Source organism: Chrysemys picta, chromosome 1 (genome assembly GCF_011386835.1).
Source record: "Chrysemys picta bellii isolate R12L10 chromosome 1, ASM1138683v2, whole genome shotgun sequence".
Lineage (NCBI taxonomy): Eukaryota > Metazoa > Chordata > Testudines > Emydidae > Chrysemys > Chrysemys picta.
In genome coordinates this window covers 141,942,255-141,955,655 of record NC_088791.1, presented here as the reverse complement: position 1 = coordinate 141,955,655, position 13,401 = coordinate 141,942,255, and the positions used below count along the sequence as shown (strand labels likewise).

At 45.4% G+C, this 13,401-nt stretch overlaps 1 protein-coding gene and 1 long non-coding RNA gene across 2 annotated transcripts; one reads left to right on the top strand and one right to left on the bottom strand.

The window, feature by feature from the left end:
- Positions 1-4,212: 4,212 nt before the first annotated feature.
- On the top strand, positions 4,213-9,333 carry LOC122174152 (uncharacterized). The gene is made up of 2 exons (XR_010598751.1): positions 4,213-4,659; positions 6,258-9,333. It is a non-coding gene; the product is annotated as an uncharacterized LOC122174152 (long non-coding RNA).
- A 1,435-nt stretch (positions 9,334-10,768) lies between these two features.
- On the bottom strand, positions 10,769-12,151 carry LOC101949687 (taste receptor type 2 member 7-like). Its single transcript, XM_065563714.1, is given in 4 exon segments — positions 10,769-10,784; positions 11,019-11,313; positions 11,346-11,483; positions 11,486-12,151. Coding segments are annotated over 4 exon segments (762 nt in total). The 5' UTR covers positions 11,799-12,151.
- Between the last annotated feature and the right edge of the window lie 1,250 nt (positions 12,152-13,401).

Here is a 13,401-nt window from a genome sequence, read left to right as displayed (position 1 = left end):
TTAATTACAGTAACTCCTCGCTTAACGTTGTAGTTATGTTCCTGAAAAATGCAACTTTAAGCAGAACGATGTTAAGTGAATCCAATTTCCCCATAAGAATTATTGTAAATAGGGGGAGTTAGGTTCCAGGGAATTCTTTTTCACCAGACAAAAGACTATATTATATATATGTATACACAGTATAAGATTTAAACAAACAATTTAATACTGTACACAGCAATGTATGAAGTTTGGTTGAGGTGGTGGAGTCAGAGGGTGGAAGAGGGTGGGATATTTCCCAGGGAATGCCTTACTGCTAAATGATGAACTAGCATTCATCTGAGCCCTCAAGGGTTAACACGTTGTTAATGTAGCCTCACAATCCAACACGAATGGAGGGAGGGGAGACAGCATGGCAGACAAAGACAGACACACACCCACTGTGTGTGTGAGAGAGAGAGAGAGATGCGCATTGCCCCTTTAAGTATGCTGACCCCACTCTAAGTATACTGCCTTTTTAGATGAGGAAGTTGAGACAGCAGCTGCTGCCTGCAAGCTCCCTCTGTCCTGAGCCCTGTCGTGTCTCCCCCCTGCTCTATGGAGATAGGGTAAGTGGGTGGCAGGAGCAGAGGGGAGCAGGACACCCTGATATTAGCCCACTTTTCCCCCCCCCACAGCAAGTAGGAGTCTCTGGGAGCAGCTCCAAGGCAGAGGGCAGGAGCAGCACATGGCAGTGGGGGGAGGGACAGCTGAACTGTTGGTAATTGATAGCCTGCTGAGCGGCTGCCGCACAGGGAACTTAGGGGAGCAGGGAGATGATAGGGGGGCTGCCGGTCCACCATGGTTCCAAGCACCCACTAGCTAGCTGCAAAGGTCTGCTCTTTCTGCAAGCAGTGGACAAAGCAGGCGGCTGCCAAAGAGGAGCATTGCTCAACTTTAAATGAGTGTGTTCCCTAATTGATCAGCAATGTAACAATGAAACAACATTAACCAGGACGACTTTAAGTGAGGAGTTACTGTACTTGCTCTGGGTTAATTAATAAGCAAAAAGTGATTTTATTAAATATTAAAAGTAGGATTTAAGTGGTTCCAAGTAATAACAGACAGAACAAAGTAAATTACCAAGCAAAATAAAACAATAACTCGCGAGTCTAAGCCTAATACAGTAATAAACTGATTACAGATGAAACCTCACCCTCAGAGATGTTTCAATAAGCTTCTTTCACAGACTAGACTCCTTCCTAGTCATAGAATCATAGAATATTAGGGTTGGAAGGGACCTCAGAAGGTCATCTAGTCCAACCCCCTGCTCAAAGCAGGCCCAATCCTTTCTCCTGGTACAGTCCTTGTTTCAGCATAGGTGATAGCTAGGGAATTTCCCATGACTGCAGTCCCCTTTGTGCTGTTCCACCCCCTTATATACCTTTGGCACAAGATGGGAATTTTTTGTCTCTTTGGGCCCCCACCACTCCTTCTAAATGGAAAAAGCCGCAGCTTTAAGATAGATTCCAGTACCAGGTGACATGGTCACATGTCCCTTTAGACCCCAAGCCTTCATTCTTACCGGCTTGACATACAGGAAGGCTTGCAAATAAACAGAGCCATCTACAGTCAATTGTCCTAGTTGATGGGAGCCATCAAGATTCTAACCCACCGTTAATGGCACACACTTCGCATAACTACAATAGGACCTCAGAGTTATATTTTATATTCCTAGTTTCAGATACAAGAATGATACATTCATACAAATAGGATGAACACACTCAGTAGATTATAAGCTTTGTAACGATACCTTACAAGAGACCTTTTGCATGAAGCATGTTCCAGTTACATTATATTCACACTCATTAGCATATTTTCATAAAATCATATAATAGAATCATAGAATGATAGAATATCAGGGTTGGAAGGGACCTCAGGAGGTCATCTAGTCCAACCCCTTGCTCAAAGCAGGACTAATCCCCAATTAAATTATCTCAGTCAGGGCTTTGTCAAGCCTGACCTTAAAAACCTCTAAGGAAGGAAATTCCACCACCTCCCTAGGTAACCCATTCCAGTGCTTCACCACCCTCCTAGTGAAAAAGTTTTTCCTAATATCCAACCTAGACCTCCCCCACTGCAACTTGAGACCATTACTCTTTTTTCTGTCATCTGCTACCAATGAGAAAAGTCTAGATCCATCCTCTTTGGAACCCCCTTTCAGGTACAGTAGTTGAAAGCATCTATCAAATCCCTCCTCATTCTTCTCTTCTGCAGACTAAATAATCCCAGTTCCCTCAGCCCCTCCTCATAAGTCATGTGCTCCAGCCCCCTAATCATTTCCGTTGCCCTCCGTTTGACTCTTTCCAATTTTTCCACATCCTTCTTGTAGTGTGGGACCCAAAACTGGACACAGTACTCCAGATGAGGCATCACGAATGCCAAATAGAGGGGAATCATCACGTCCCTTGATCTGCTGGCAATGCTCCTACTTATACAGCCCAAAATGCCGTTAATCTTCTTGGCAACAAGGGCACACTGTTGACTCATATCCAGTTTCTCGTCCACTGTAACCCCTAGGTCCTTTTCTGGAGTGTCATCTGCAAACTTGCTGAGGGTGCAATCCATCCCATCATCCAGATTATTAATGAAGATGTTAAACAAAACCGGCCCAAGGACTGACCCTTGGGGCACTCTGCTTGATACCGGCTGCCAACTAGACATGGAGCCATTGATCACTACCCATTGAGCCCGATGATCTAGCCAGCTTTCAATCCATCTTATAGTCCATTCATCCAGCCCATACTTCTTTAACTTGCTGGCAAGAATGCTGTGGGAGACCATATCAAAAGCTTTGCTAAAGTCAAGGAATAACACATCCACTGCTTTCCCCTCATCCATTGAGCCAGTTATGTCATTATAGAAGGCAATTAGGTTAGTCAGGCATGACTTGCCCTTGGTGAATCCATGTTGTCTGTTCTTGATCACTTTCCTCTCCTCAAAGTGCTTCAAAATTGATTCCTTGAGGACCTGCTCCATGATTTTTCCAGGGACTGAGGTGAGGCTGACTGGCAGATACTCCTTCTTTCCTTTTTTAGAGATGGACACTACATTAGCCTTTTTCCAGTCATCTGGGACCTCCCCTGATCGCCATGAGTTTTCCAAGGTAATGGCAAATAGCTCTGCAATCACATCCGCCAACTCCTTTGACACCCTCGGATGCAATGCATCCAGCCCCATGGATTTGTGCTCGTCCAGCTTTTCTAAATAGTCCTGAACCACTTCTTCCTCCACAGAGAGCTGGTCACCCCCTCCCCATACTGTGCTGCCCAGTGCAGTAGTCTGGGAGCTGACCTTGTTCGTGAAGACAGAGGCAAAAAAAAGCATTGAGTACTTTAGCTTTTTCCACATCCTCTGTCACTAGGTTGCCTCCCCCATTCAGTATGGGGCCCACACTTTCCCTGACCTTCTTCTTGTTGCTAACATATCTGTAGAAACCCTCCTTGTGACTCTTAACATCCCTTGCTAGCTGCACCTCCAAGTGTGATTTGGCCTTCCTGATTTCACTCCTGCATGCCTGAGCAATATTTCTATACTCCTCCCTGGTCATTTGTCCAATCTTTCATTTCTTGTAAGCTTCTTTTTTGTGTTTAAGATCAGCAAGGATTTCACTGTTAAGCCAAGCTGGTCACCTGGCATATTTACTATTCTTTCTATACATCTGTATGGTTTGTTCCTGCAACCTCAATAAGGATTCTGTAAAATACAGCCAGCTCTCCTGGACTCCTTTCCCCCTCATGTTATTCTCCCAGGGGATCCTGCCCATCAGTTCCCTGAGGGAGTCAAAGTCTGCTTTTCTAAAACCCTGGGTCTGTATGGAGTACAACGTCACAGAGGCATTCCAGTCCTCACTGAATACCTCACCTTTGCTTTTATAAATATTCCGAAGGTGCAGCAGATGCCTGTGAGCACTTCAACATTGTGCACCTGTTATTGTAAGTGAACAGACCTATTCAGTGAATACAAAAACATCAAAAATGTCACTATTATTGAATGGCAATACAGATTCTCCTTGCCTCTTCCTGAATAGCAAAGACTTTTAAAGCCCCCTTGTATCATGTGTTTTGCCTGCACACCCAACATAGAAGTCCATAAACCTCCCACAGTGATCCAGTACAGCCTGTATCAGCATTGCATCCAAGCAAAACTATCAGCATAGTATCAACTATCAACAATGAGGGCAAGTATCTAGTTTGTAGGGACGCATAGCTCCCGAATCGCCAGTCCACAGGCGCGGCAAACTGCTCCCATGGCAACGAGGCAGGAGTGACCTTCAATCCAGCGTTTGTGTTTGGGAAAACCTTTTGGCTGATTTGATTGTTTCCTCGCAGCTGGCATTCACGCGCTCAAGAGATGGGTTCGTTATCTTATGTGCATGTATACCGCCTGGCTTTTCTATGCGCAGGAATGTAACCACTAAGAAGAGTTGTAAACAAAGTAAGGAGAGAAATAAAAACCCCAAGAAAGTTTTCCTGGGAGGCTTTTTGCTTGAGGCTTTTAAAGCTCTCTGGCTACCACAAACCTGGTGTTCTATTTCCTTTCCTGTGTCGTCCCCACAGCTGGTGACCCCGACGTGATACCCCTCTACTCACCGGCTGGATACGCCGAGCGCGCCCCGCAGCTGTTTGCTGCCCCTTATTCGTGAGTATGGGGGGGGACTTTCCAGTGCCCAGAAGGAGCACGCAAGAGAGTTACAAAAGATTATACGGCAGCGATCATGTGTCGCTGTCCCGGTTGCTCATATTGAGGACCTTCTAAGGGAAATAGATCGCCAGTGCCCCTGGTATCCTGACTGCGGGTCTTTACATCTTTTTGATTGGATACGGATTGGGATCACCTTGTATAGTGAACCCCGTGCCCCAGTTCAGCACCTGCTGCTCTGGCAGCGTTGCAAAGAGGCGCTGGAGGGGTTCGGCCCCGACGGCCTCAAGCCGGTTTCCCCTTTGCCCCCAGGTGATGGGCCACCCCCCCTCCTACCCGCAGCTGACCCTCCCTGCGCCGCCGCCCACGGCGGCTCCCCCCTGCCCACCGGTCGGGCGGGGGAGCGCTGTCGCCGCGGCGGTGCAGCCAGCGCGTGAGGCTGGTCTCTTGACTGACGAGGAATCCAAGTGTGGGTTCGAGGTGTTCCCCGTCTCTTGGCGGGATAATGGAAATGGGGGGCAGATAGTGGACTGGGAGGCTCTCCCCTACTCGGTTCTGCGCTAGCTCCGCAAGGCGGTTCGTGAGACCAGGGTGCGGTCCACTTTCACCCTGGGGATCATGGAAGGTGTGTCAAACAGTTACTTCTTGCTCCCCCAAGATTGAAAAGACATGTGTCGCGTGGTGCTGTCTACCGCGCAATACGTTGTGTGGGATAGCGAGTACCAGCGAGAGGCGCTTGCAGCAGCAGCACAAGGTGGGGGGGCCTATCTCGCTGAGCAGTTATATGGCACGGGGCAGTTTTGGGGCATCCCCGAGCAGGCGGTAGGCACGCCCCGGGCAGCTTTTCCCATCATTGGCCAGTGTGCCCGTCGCGCGTTTCGCAGGGTCCCCGCTGCGGGCGAGTCCTCTAAGTCCTTCGACCCTGGCGGAGTTGCTACAGGCGTGTGCGGACGTAAGCACCCCAACCCAAACGCATTTACTGCCTCAACGATCAGCCGTTCGAGGGTGTTATTGACTCTGGGGCAGACGTCACCGTCATTGCCGCCGCGCAGTGGCCCGCCCATTGGCCCACGGAGAAGGCTCCAGCGGTTTGGGGTGTGGGCAGGGCGCAGGACTCACAACGAAGAGCCCGATGGTTGGAGGTTAGGGCGCCCCAAGGCATCCGCCGCGCCCGTATCCGGCCTATCATTCTCCCCGTCCACCTCAACCTGTGGGGCCATGATTTATTAACACAGTTCACTGCCACCATCCATATTGATGATTAGGCGTACGGCCCTCCCCCTCCGTTGGCTCACTGACGAGCCCGTATGGGTTGCGCAGTGGCCGCTTCCTCTGGACAAGCTGGAGGCCCTCCAGCACTTGGTCAATGACCAGCTACGGGCAGGGCATTTGGAGGAGTCTACTAGCCCCTTTAATACCCCCGTGTTTGTAAGCACAAAAGAAATAGTTACACCTTGTATAGAAATTAATGTGGTTAGTGTTGTGGAAATTGAATTGTGGAGAGGATGTGCATTTTCCCCAGAACATGTGCAGTGTATATTGTAGCAGAGGTAAAGGAAATGCAAACCTACCAATATAGATTGTGTTGTCTTTTTCAGATCACTGTGTGTTTAAAAGCAATGACTGACTACCCAGAAGGTTAGACCTCTGTTCTTTTGTCTTTCAGATTATTAGAGAAAATGGATGCCAGTTGAACAGCATTCAATGTACCATGCATTTACTGGCACAATAGGAATTATTTTTGTGTTTTATGGCCAAAATTGTTGTTAAAATTTGCATACCAACAGTCTTTGGAAGCAAGGACATGGAAGGTTAACCCACTCCCCATATTGCCCATGGGATCCTTCTGGCTACCTCAGATTTCTAGCCAGAGGGCTGGGGAGGGAGGAAAGCTATTAGACACCTGAGGTTGTACCGAGTGAACTCCTCAAAAGTGGGTGTGCTTGTCCTGGTTTGTTGCTCCAAAGCTCTGTAATAAAGTTATTTTACTGGAAGGGTGTACATGGCATATATTGAATAATAAGACTAATGTACTGTATAAAGACAATGTGTATGTGTTCATTGTTGGGAAAAGGTGTATGAGTGAAGAGTGGAAGTTTCCTTTGTAGGTTAAAAGAAGCTGAGAAAGGAAGAAGAAGAAAAAGCACAGAATGAGTTAACAGAGGAAAATACAGCTAGCAGGCTCATCCAAGGCCACAGCCAAAACTTGGCTGACCCCCAAGAAAAAGGGGGGGGGGCTTGAATGTGCCCAAGCAGCTGTAAAATCTGCAAAACACTGCCAGGCATTAATGAAATGTGTTAGGTTTTTCTCACAGGTAGAGAAGTGCTACCCAAAGATCCTAGCACCCCCGCCATTAATTAAAACCAGGAGACTGAGTCTATGTAAAGTCCATCAACGAAAGACTGCTTTGGCTCCATGCTGGAAAGGCCCTTTCCAAGTCCTGTTAGCCACCAACACCGCTGTGAAGTGCCAAGGACTGACTGCCTGGACCCATGCTTTTCACTGTAAAAAGACCCCTCCACCTCGGGAGGACTCTCTGACTGATGATTAGCCTGTTTCTTCTTCTAGCTCTGCTGTGCCTTCTGGACGGCAGGAAAAAGGGAAAAAAGACAAGGTGAAGTGCTAGTAACCTCTCCCTTGTCCACTAATAGACCTACTGTGCCTTTGAATTTTTTTAGAAGACACAAAACCATTACAGGGTGATGTGTTAGTAATCTCTCCCCTGTGTGATGCTGAACCATGACTGTTTCAGGAAAAGAGAAGAAGGAACACTTGCTTCATTGAAACCACAAAGTCCAGGGATTCCTGACTACAAGAGACATTAAGAACTGACCCTGGTGAAGAAACAAAGAATTATACACTGGCAGGAAGAAATTTGTGGGACCCATGTTTGGGAACGTGGTATTGATTGGATTTTGGGGTTTATTCTACAGGCTGCGCCCTGTGTTTTGGATAAGTCCTTCAGCATGTATTACCCTCCCTAATTGGATTTTAAATGATAAGTACCAAAGGTACCTTGTTGCCATTGCCCCTGCCATCTCCTTTATAACACTATTACCCCTGTAACACATCCAAATACAGACTATGACCCAGAAGTTGCTGACAGAGATGGTATTGAATATCACTGAGGCTGGGAAGGCATTGCAGTGGGATCTAGCATGTTCAGAGATTCAGGATTTCCTGAATGACTAGCTAATGGCCATTCGAAATGATCTAGAGCATCAGGCTTGGCCCACTGCCCTTACAGACTCATCAAGAGTACCATCTGATCTGTGGCCATGGAGACATACTTAGAGACTTTCTAGGTAAAAGTGCAAATGTTCTCAGTGCTCCTTCCAAGCATATGGACCAGTTGAGGGGGTGTGGGATCCCACATACCGTATCCTGCCGGGTCCATGGGGAGGATGCATGTAGGATTGGGTAATTCACCAAGACATCTGGGAAATTAGACTATCTGGTATGCCTAATTGATTTTAGTAAGTGCTCCGGAGATTACATCTGACATTTGGATGGGGTTAGGGAGTCAATGGACATTTTGGCCATTAGAACCCCCACAGCTTCAGTGTATATGTAAACTGAAGCCAGGAGAAGTTGTCACTGTTTATGACTACGTTTGCTGGGAGGGTAGGGACAAGGAACTACCCTGACAGGACACTTACTTTTTCAAGCTAATGATAGCTGTGTGTATGTTAATGACACCACATTACAAGATATGCATTTTAATCTTACTACCACTGCAGGCAATTACTGGCCTGCAGATAGAGTTAAGTATAATGTATTGTACTTTGTGACATTGTTAGCTTGCCTTAATGCTAACTCACTTCTTATTTTGTGTGTATTGGGGAGTTTCCTGTTGGCCCCTGGTTGCCAAGGCGAACCCCAGATGGAGCAGCGGCTGCAGTTTAACATTTGGGTCCACCTGGCACAAGTATTGAATCAATCTGATTTCTGCCTGGCCGTTGCCCGGGACATGCAAGGTCTGTTAAGTACCTGCCTTGTTCCTGTCTGCAAACCACCCAGCAACATCTGGGGTGTGAGACAGTAAAAGAAATGTGCTGTTTTAAGCTTACTGATAATAGTTTTGCATGTAATAGCAAATTGATATGTTGAAATGTTATGCTTAAGCCATCCGCCAGGACGTTTTTCCTCCTTGGTGGGATTATATCTAGTCATAGCTACCCTTAGAGTGGATAAGGACCCTTTTATAGTATGGGGTCTTAGTTTTGATTTTTGATGTTTTATGTTGCTGTTTTGTTTGTGTATACCCAATCTAGTGGCATTGTGCATGCTACCCTGCGAGAGTGCTTTGTTTAAACACTGCATCTATAAAATAAAATAGGGGGGGATGTAGGGACGCATAGCTCCCGAATCGCCAGTCCACGGGTGCGGCAAACTGCTCCCATGGCAACGAGGCAGGAGTGACCTTCAATCCAGCGTTTGTGTTTGGGAAAACCTTTTGGCTGATTTGATTGTTTCCTCGCAGCTGGCATTCACGCGCTCAAGAGATGGGTTCGTTATCTTATGTGCATGTATACCGCCTGGCTTTTCTATGCGCAGGAATGTAACCACTAAGAAGAGTTGTAAACAAAGTAAGGAGAGAAATAAAAACCCCAGGAAAGTTTTCCTGGGAGGCTTTTTGCTTGAGGCTTTTAAAGCTCTCTGGCTACCACAAACCTGGTGTTCTATTTCCTTTCCTGTGTCGTCGCCACACTAGTTAACATAAATCCTTCCAAGGTGAAGAAGATCTGAATTTCTAATGCTCCTGCCCCCAAATACATAAATAAAAGATGGGGGAGAAAAAAATGTAGTGTTAAAAAAATTCAAACAAGTAGTCTTACAGGCCTTCTTTATTAATCAGAAAAAGCTCAGATTTTGCTAAACCCACACTAAAGCCCTGAAAAATGGCAATGCTGCATTTCCTTTACCCAACATGCACACATTATAAATCCTACATCCCTCCTGAAAAGTATGGTAGACTTGATAGGCCTGGCAGAGAGTTGAAGTTTGTGGCACACTGTTGGATAAAGGGGAAAAGAAAATTCAGGACACATGGATCCTTCACCACAAACGTACAGCTAGTAACCTTGAAAAACTCCTGGGGAAGATGTTGCTCCAGAAGATGTGATGGTGCCTGGCTAGAAAAATGTCTCTAAAGGGCTCATCTACACTGACAATTAACAGCGCTTCAACTTTCTCGCTCAGGGGGGTGAAAAAACACCCCCCTGAGCGCAGCATGTTGCAGTGCTGTAAAGCGCCAGTGTAAACAGTGCCCCAGCGCTGGGAGCTACGCCCCTCGTTGAGGTGGCTTCTTTAGAGCGCTGGGAGAGCTCTCTCCCAGTGCTACACCATGACCACACAAAGCACGTTAAAGCGCTGTGGCAGTGCCAGGGTAGACTAGCCCTGACTGTAGTGCCATTCTGTTTTGACTAGTCTGAGAAGAAATTAGATCCTGGGTACTTCTCCGCTCAGCCTTTGTCCTTTTTACAGAGAGAAAAAAATGCTAAGGGATGGGTTGTTGTTGTTGTTTGTAGTTTATTTGTTTGGGAGTTTTTTCCATTTGTTGATCCAGCAAGGCTCAGCTATGTTCTGAAGGATGCAAATCAGGGCTGGATTCTATTACTGACTTTCATCACCATGGACACACACTGAGAGCCATGCAACTGACTACAAACTAATTAATGCTTCATCTAATAATTGCAACTATTTATGTAGAGGTAAACCTGAATAAACTGCTCACACTGGATAATTTACTCAGCACATTTAGCCTCTCCTACTCTTTGCAAATAATCCATATATAGAGTTCCATCTTGCTGAATCTGTTCATTCACATTAAGACTATATCTAATATTTTGAATGTAACCTATTCATGGTTTTGTGACCAAGGGATTGTTTGCAAACAATTCAATATAGCTGCTGCTTTGACTATTTGTTGCTAATAATTTACTACTCAGTCTGTGTGACTGGATACCTCTTTTACACGGTATTTTTTCTGCTCCTGCTGTGAATTTCTCCCATTCTCAATAAGCTAAGAGCTTTCAAGGTGGCAGTCGAAGGACTCCAAGAAGAATATTCAAAGAAACAAACATTTGGAAAAATATTCATAATGTTTTATCTTTTCCAGAACCTTCTTGTGAACAAAATTGACATTTTAGGTGCTATATGTCTAGGGGTTAAGATCCATCTTTGCAGCTCTTGCAATAGAGTTTTTAAGTCCCTCCTCTCAGACAGAACCTTGCATAATGCAAAATTTGTGGCACCTGCTTTTTCAGTTTGGGGTTGGCCAGGATCAAAACAATGGTGTGTCCAGAAGGATATGCAGCCATCACAACAACAGAGATTATAAATATCAAGGGGTTGCCTATAAAAAATATAAGACAGCATGATATGGACAGCCAAAAAATAAGAAACGCAGACGATAAGAAAGGTGATAACAGCTTTAATAGCACGGATATGGGCCTCTATGCTGACAGAACTGAGGCCAGTTGTGTTGTATTGCATCTGCCTTGTGTGTCTGCAAAGAGAAATGACTAACAGGATGGATGAAAGCAGGAATATTGTGACAGGAACGAGAGTGCCCAGGTTGCAGAATAAATTTAGTTGTGAATAATGCCTTTGCCAATGATTGTTCTCCTCAGTGCTGTTTCTGGGAGAGTCTCTGTGGTGTCCTAGTGGAATTCATTGTAACTATTGTAGGCTAAGGGCACAGTGGGAAGCAGCGAGGTCACCAGCGTTCCCAGGACCAGCCATGTCACCAGCCCAGAGATTCTTAGCTTCAGCCAGAGGAAGAGGGGATGGGTGAAGTTGGCAATCTTCAGACAGAAGGGAGCAAGGTGGCAAACCAGACACTGGAGTGATTTAGAAACATCCAGAGAATATTCATAATTTTGTACAGTTTTCTCTGGGAAGAACTCTTTAGACTGGGTGTCACATATAACAAAATGCCAACCATTAATTGGCACTGCAGGCAAAATCTGGTGATGCTCAGACTGGTCAGGATCAGATCGCAGGAGGACAGCTTTCCCCTTTTGACCCAGTCTGAGTAATTCACTGCCACTATTAATCCATTTCCAATTATCCCTATGAGGAACTCAGAGACTGAAATGATCATGGAGATGCTCTTCAGTAGTGTTGCTATCATGATTCCAACAATAGTATCACAGTCACTGACTTCTTTCCTGGGTTTCCACCTGGCTGACAAGTAGTTAGTTTCCTTTCAACAGTTCTGCTGGTGTTTGAGTGAGAGAAAACGACCCTTCCTGGTTCTGTTCTGCTGGTATCTGGCAGGGAGAAACGGTGCATTCTTACAAAACTGCTCTTCCAATGTCAGCCATCTATAAACAATGTTCTCCCTTTTAACAGCGACAAAAGAAGCAAAAAGAGCTAGTGTATGTTTTCCCATTTGCTGATCACCAAGGGCTCAGTTGCATGAATAGATATGCAAATGAAGGGAGAATCCTGTTACTCATTTTCCGTGGCAAGGACACCTCTTTACATTTCCCCAGCCAGAGAACTGTGGAAGCAAACAAATGATTGCTTGTGAAAAATGGCCACTTCTATATAATAAAACAATCTGTAAAGGATTTTTTAAAATATGGAGATTTGTCTTTTGTTTTATCTTTGTATTTTACTTTAGGACTGTCATCTCTGCTCTTCTGTTAGAATCATAGAATCATAGAACCGGAAGAGGTCATCTAGTCCAGTCCCCTGCACTAAAGGCAGGACTAAGTATTATCTAGACCATCCCTGACAGTTGTTTGTCCAACCTGCTCTTAAAAATCCCCAATGATGGAGATTCCACCACCTCCCTAGGCAATTTATTCCAGTGCTTAACCACTCTGACAGTTAGGAAGTTTTTCCTAATGTCCAACCTAAACCGCCCTTGCCGCAATTTAAGTCCCTTGCTTCTTGTCCTATCCTCAGAGGTTAAGAACAACAAGTTTTCTCCCTGCTCCTTGTAACAACCTTTTATGTATTTGAAAACTGTTATCATGTCCTCTCTCAGTCTTCTCTCCTCCAGGCTAACCAAATCCACTTTTTTCAAATCTTCCCTCATAGGTCATGTTTTCTAGAGCTTTAATCATTTTTGTTGCTCTTCTCTGGACTTTCTCCAATTTGTCCACATATTTCCTGAAATGTGGCCTAATCGGTGCGGAGTAGAGCAGAAGAATTACTTCTCGTGTCTTGCTTACAGTACTCCTGCTAATACATCCCAGAATGATGTTTGCTTTTTTTGCAAAAGCGTTACACTGTTGACTCATATTTAGCTTGTGATCCACTATGACCCCCAGATCCCTTTCCGCAGTACTCCTTCCTAGGCAGTCATTTCCCATTTTGTATGTGTGCAACTGATTATTCCTTCCTGAGTGGAGTACTTTGCATTTGTCCTTATTTAAGGGATGGTCTCGACAGTATTTGGTCCTGCCATGAGGGCAGGGGACTGGACTCGATGACCTCTCGAGGTCCCTTCCAGTCCTAGAATCTATGAATCTATACATGTAGGTTCTTTTATTGTTTTTAATATGTTTTTTCTCAGTAATGTTTTTACCTTAAAAATAAAATAGGCTGTCATAGAACAAACTGTGTGGTACTTATAACTGTAGCAATTACACCTGTTAACTGTTTCTGAAGAGAAAACAAACAAGAGATGGAGATTCCACAACCTCCCTAAGCAATTTATTCCAGTGTTTAACCACCCTGACAGTTAGGAACTTTTTCCTAATGTCCAACCTAAGTAATGAACG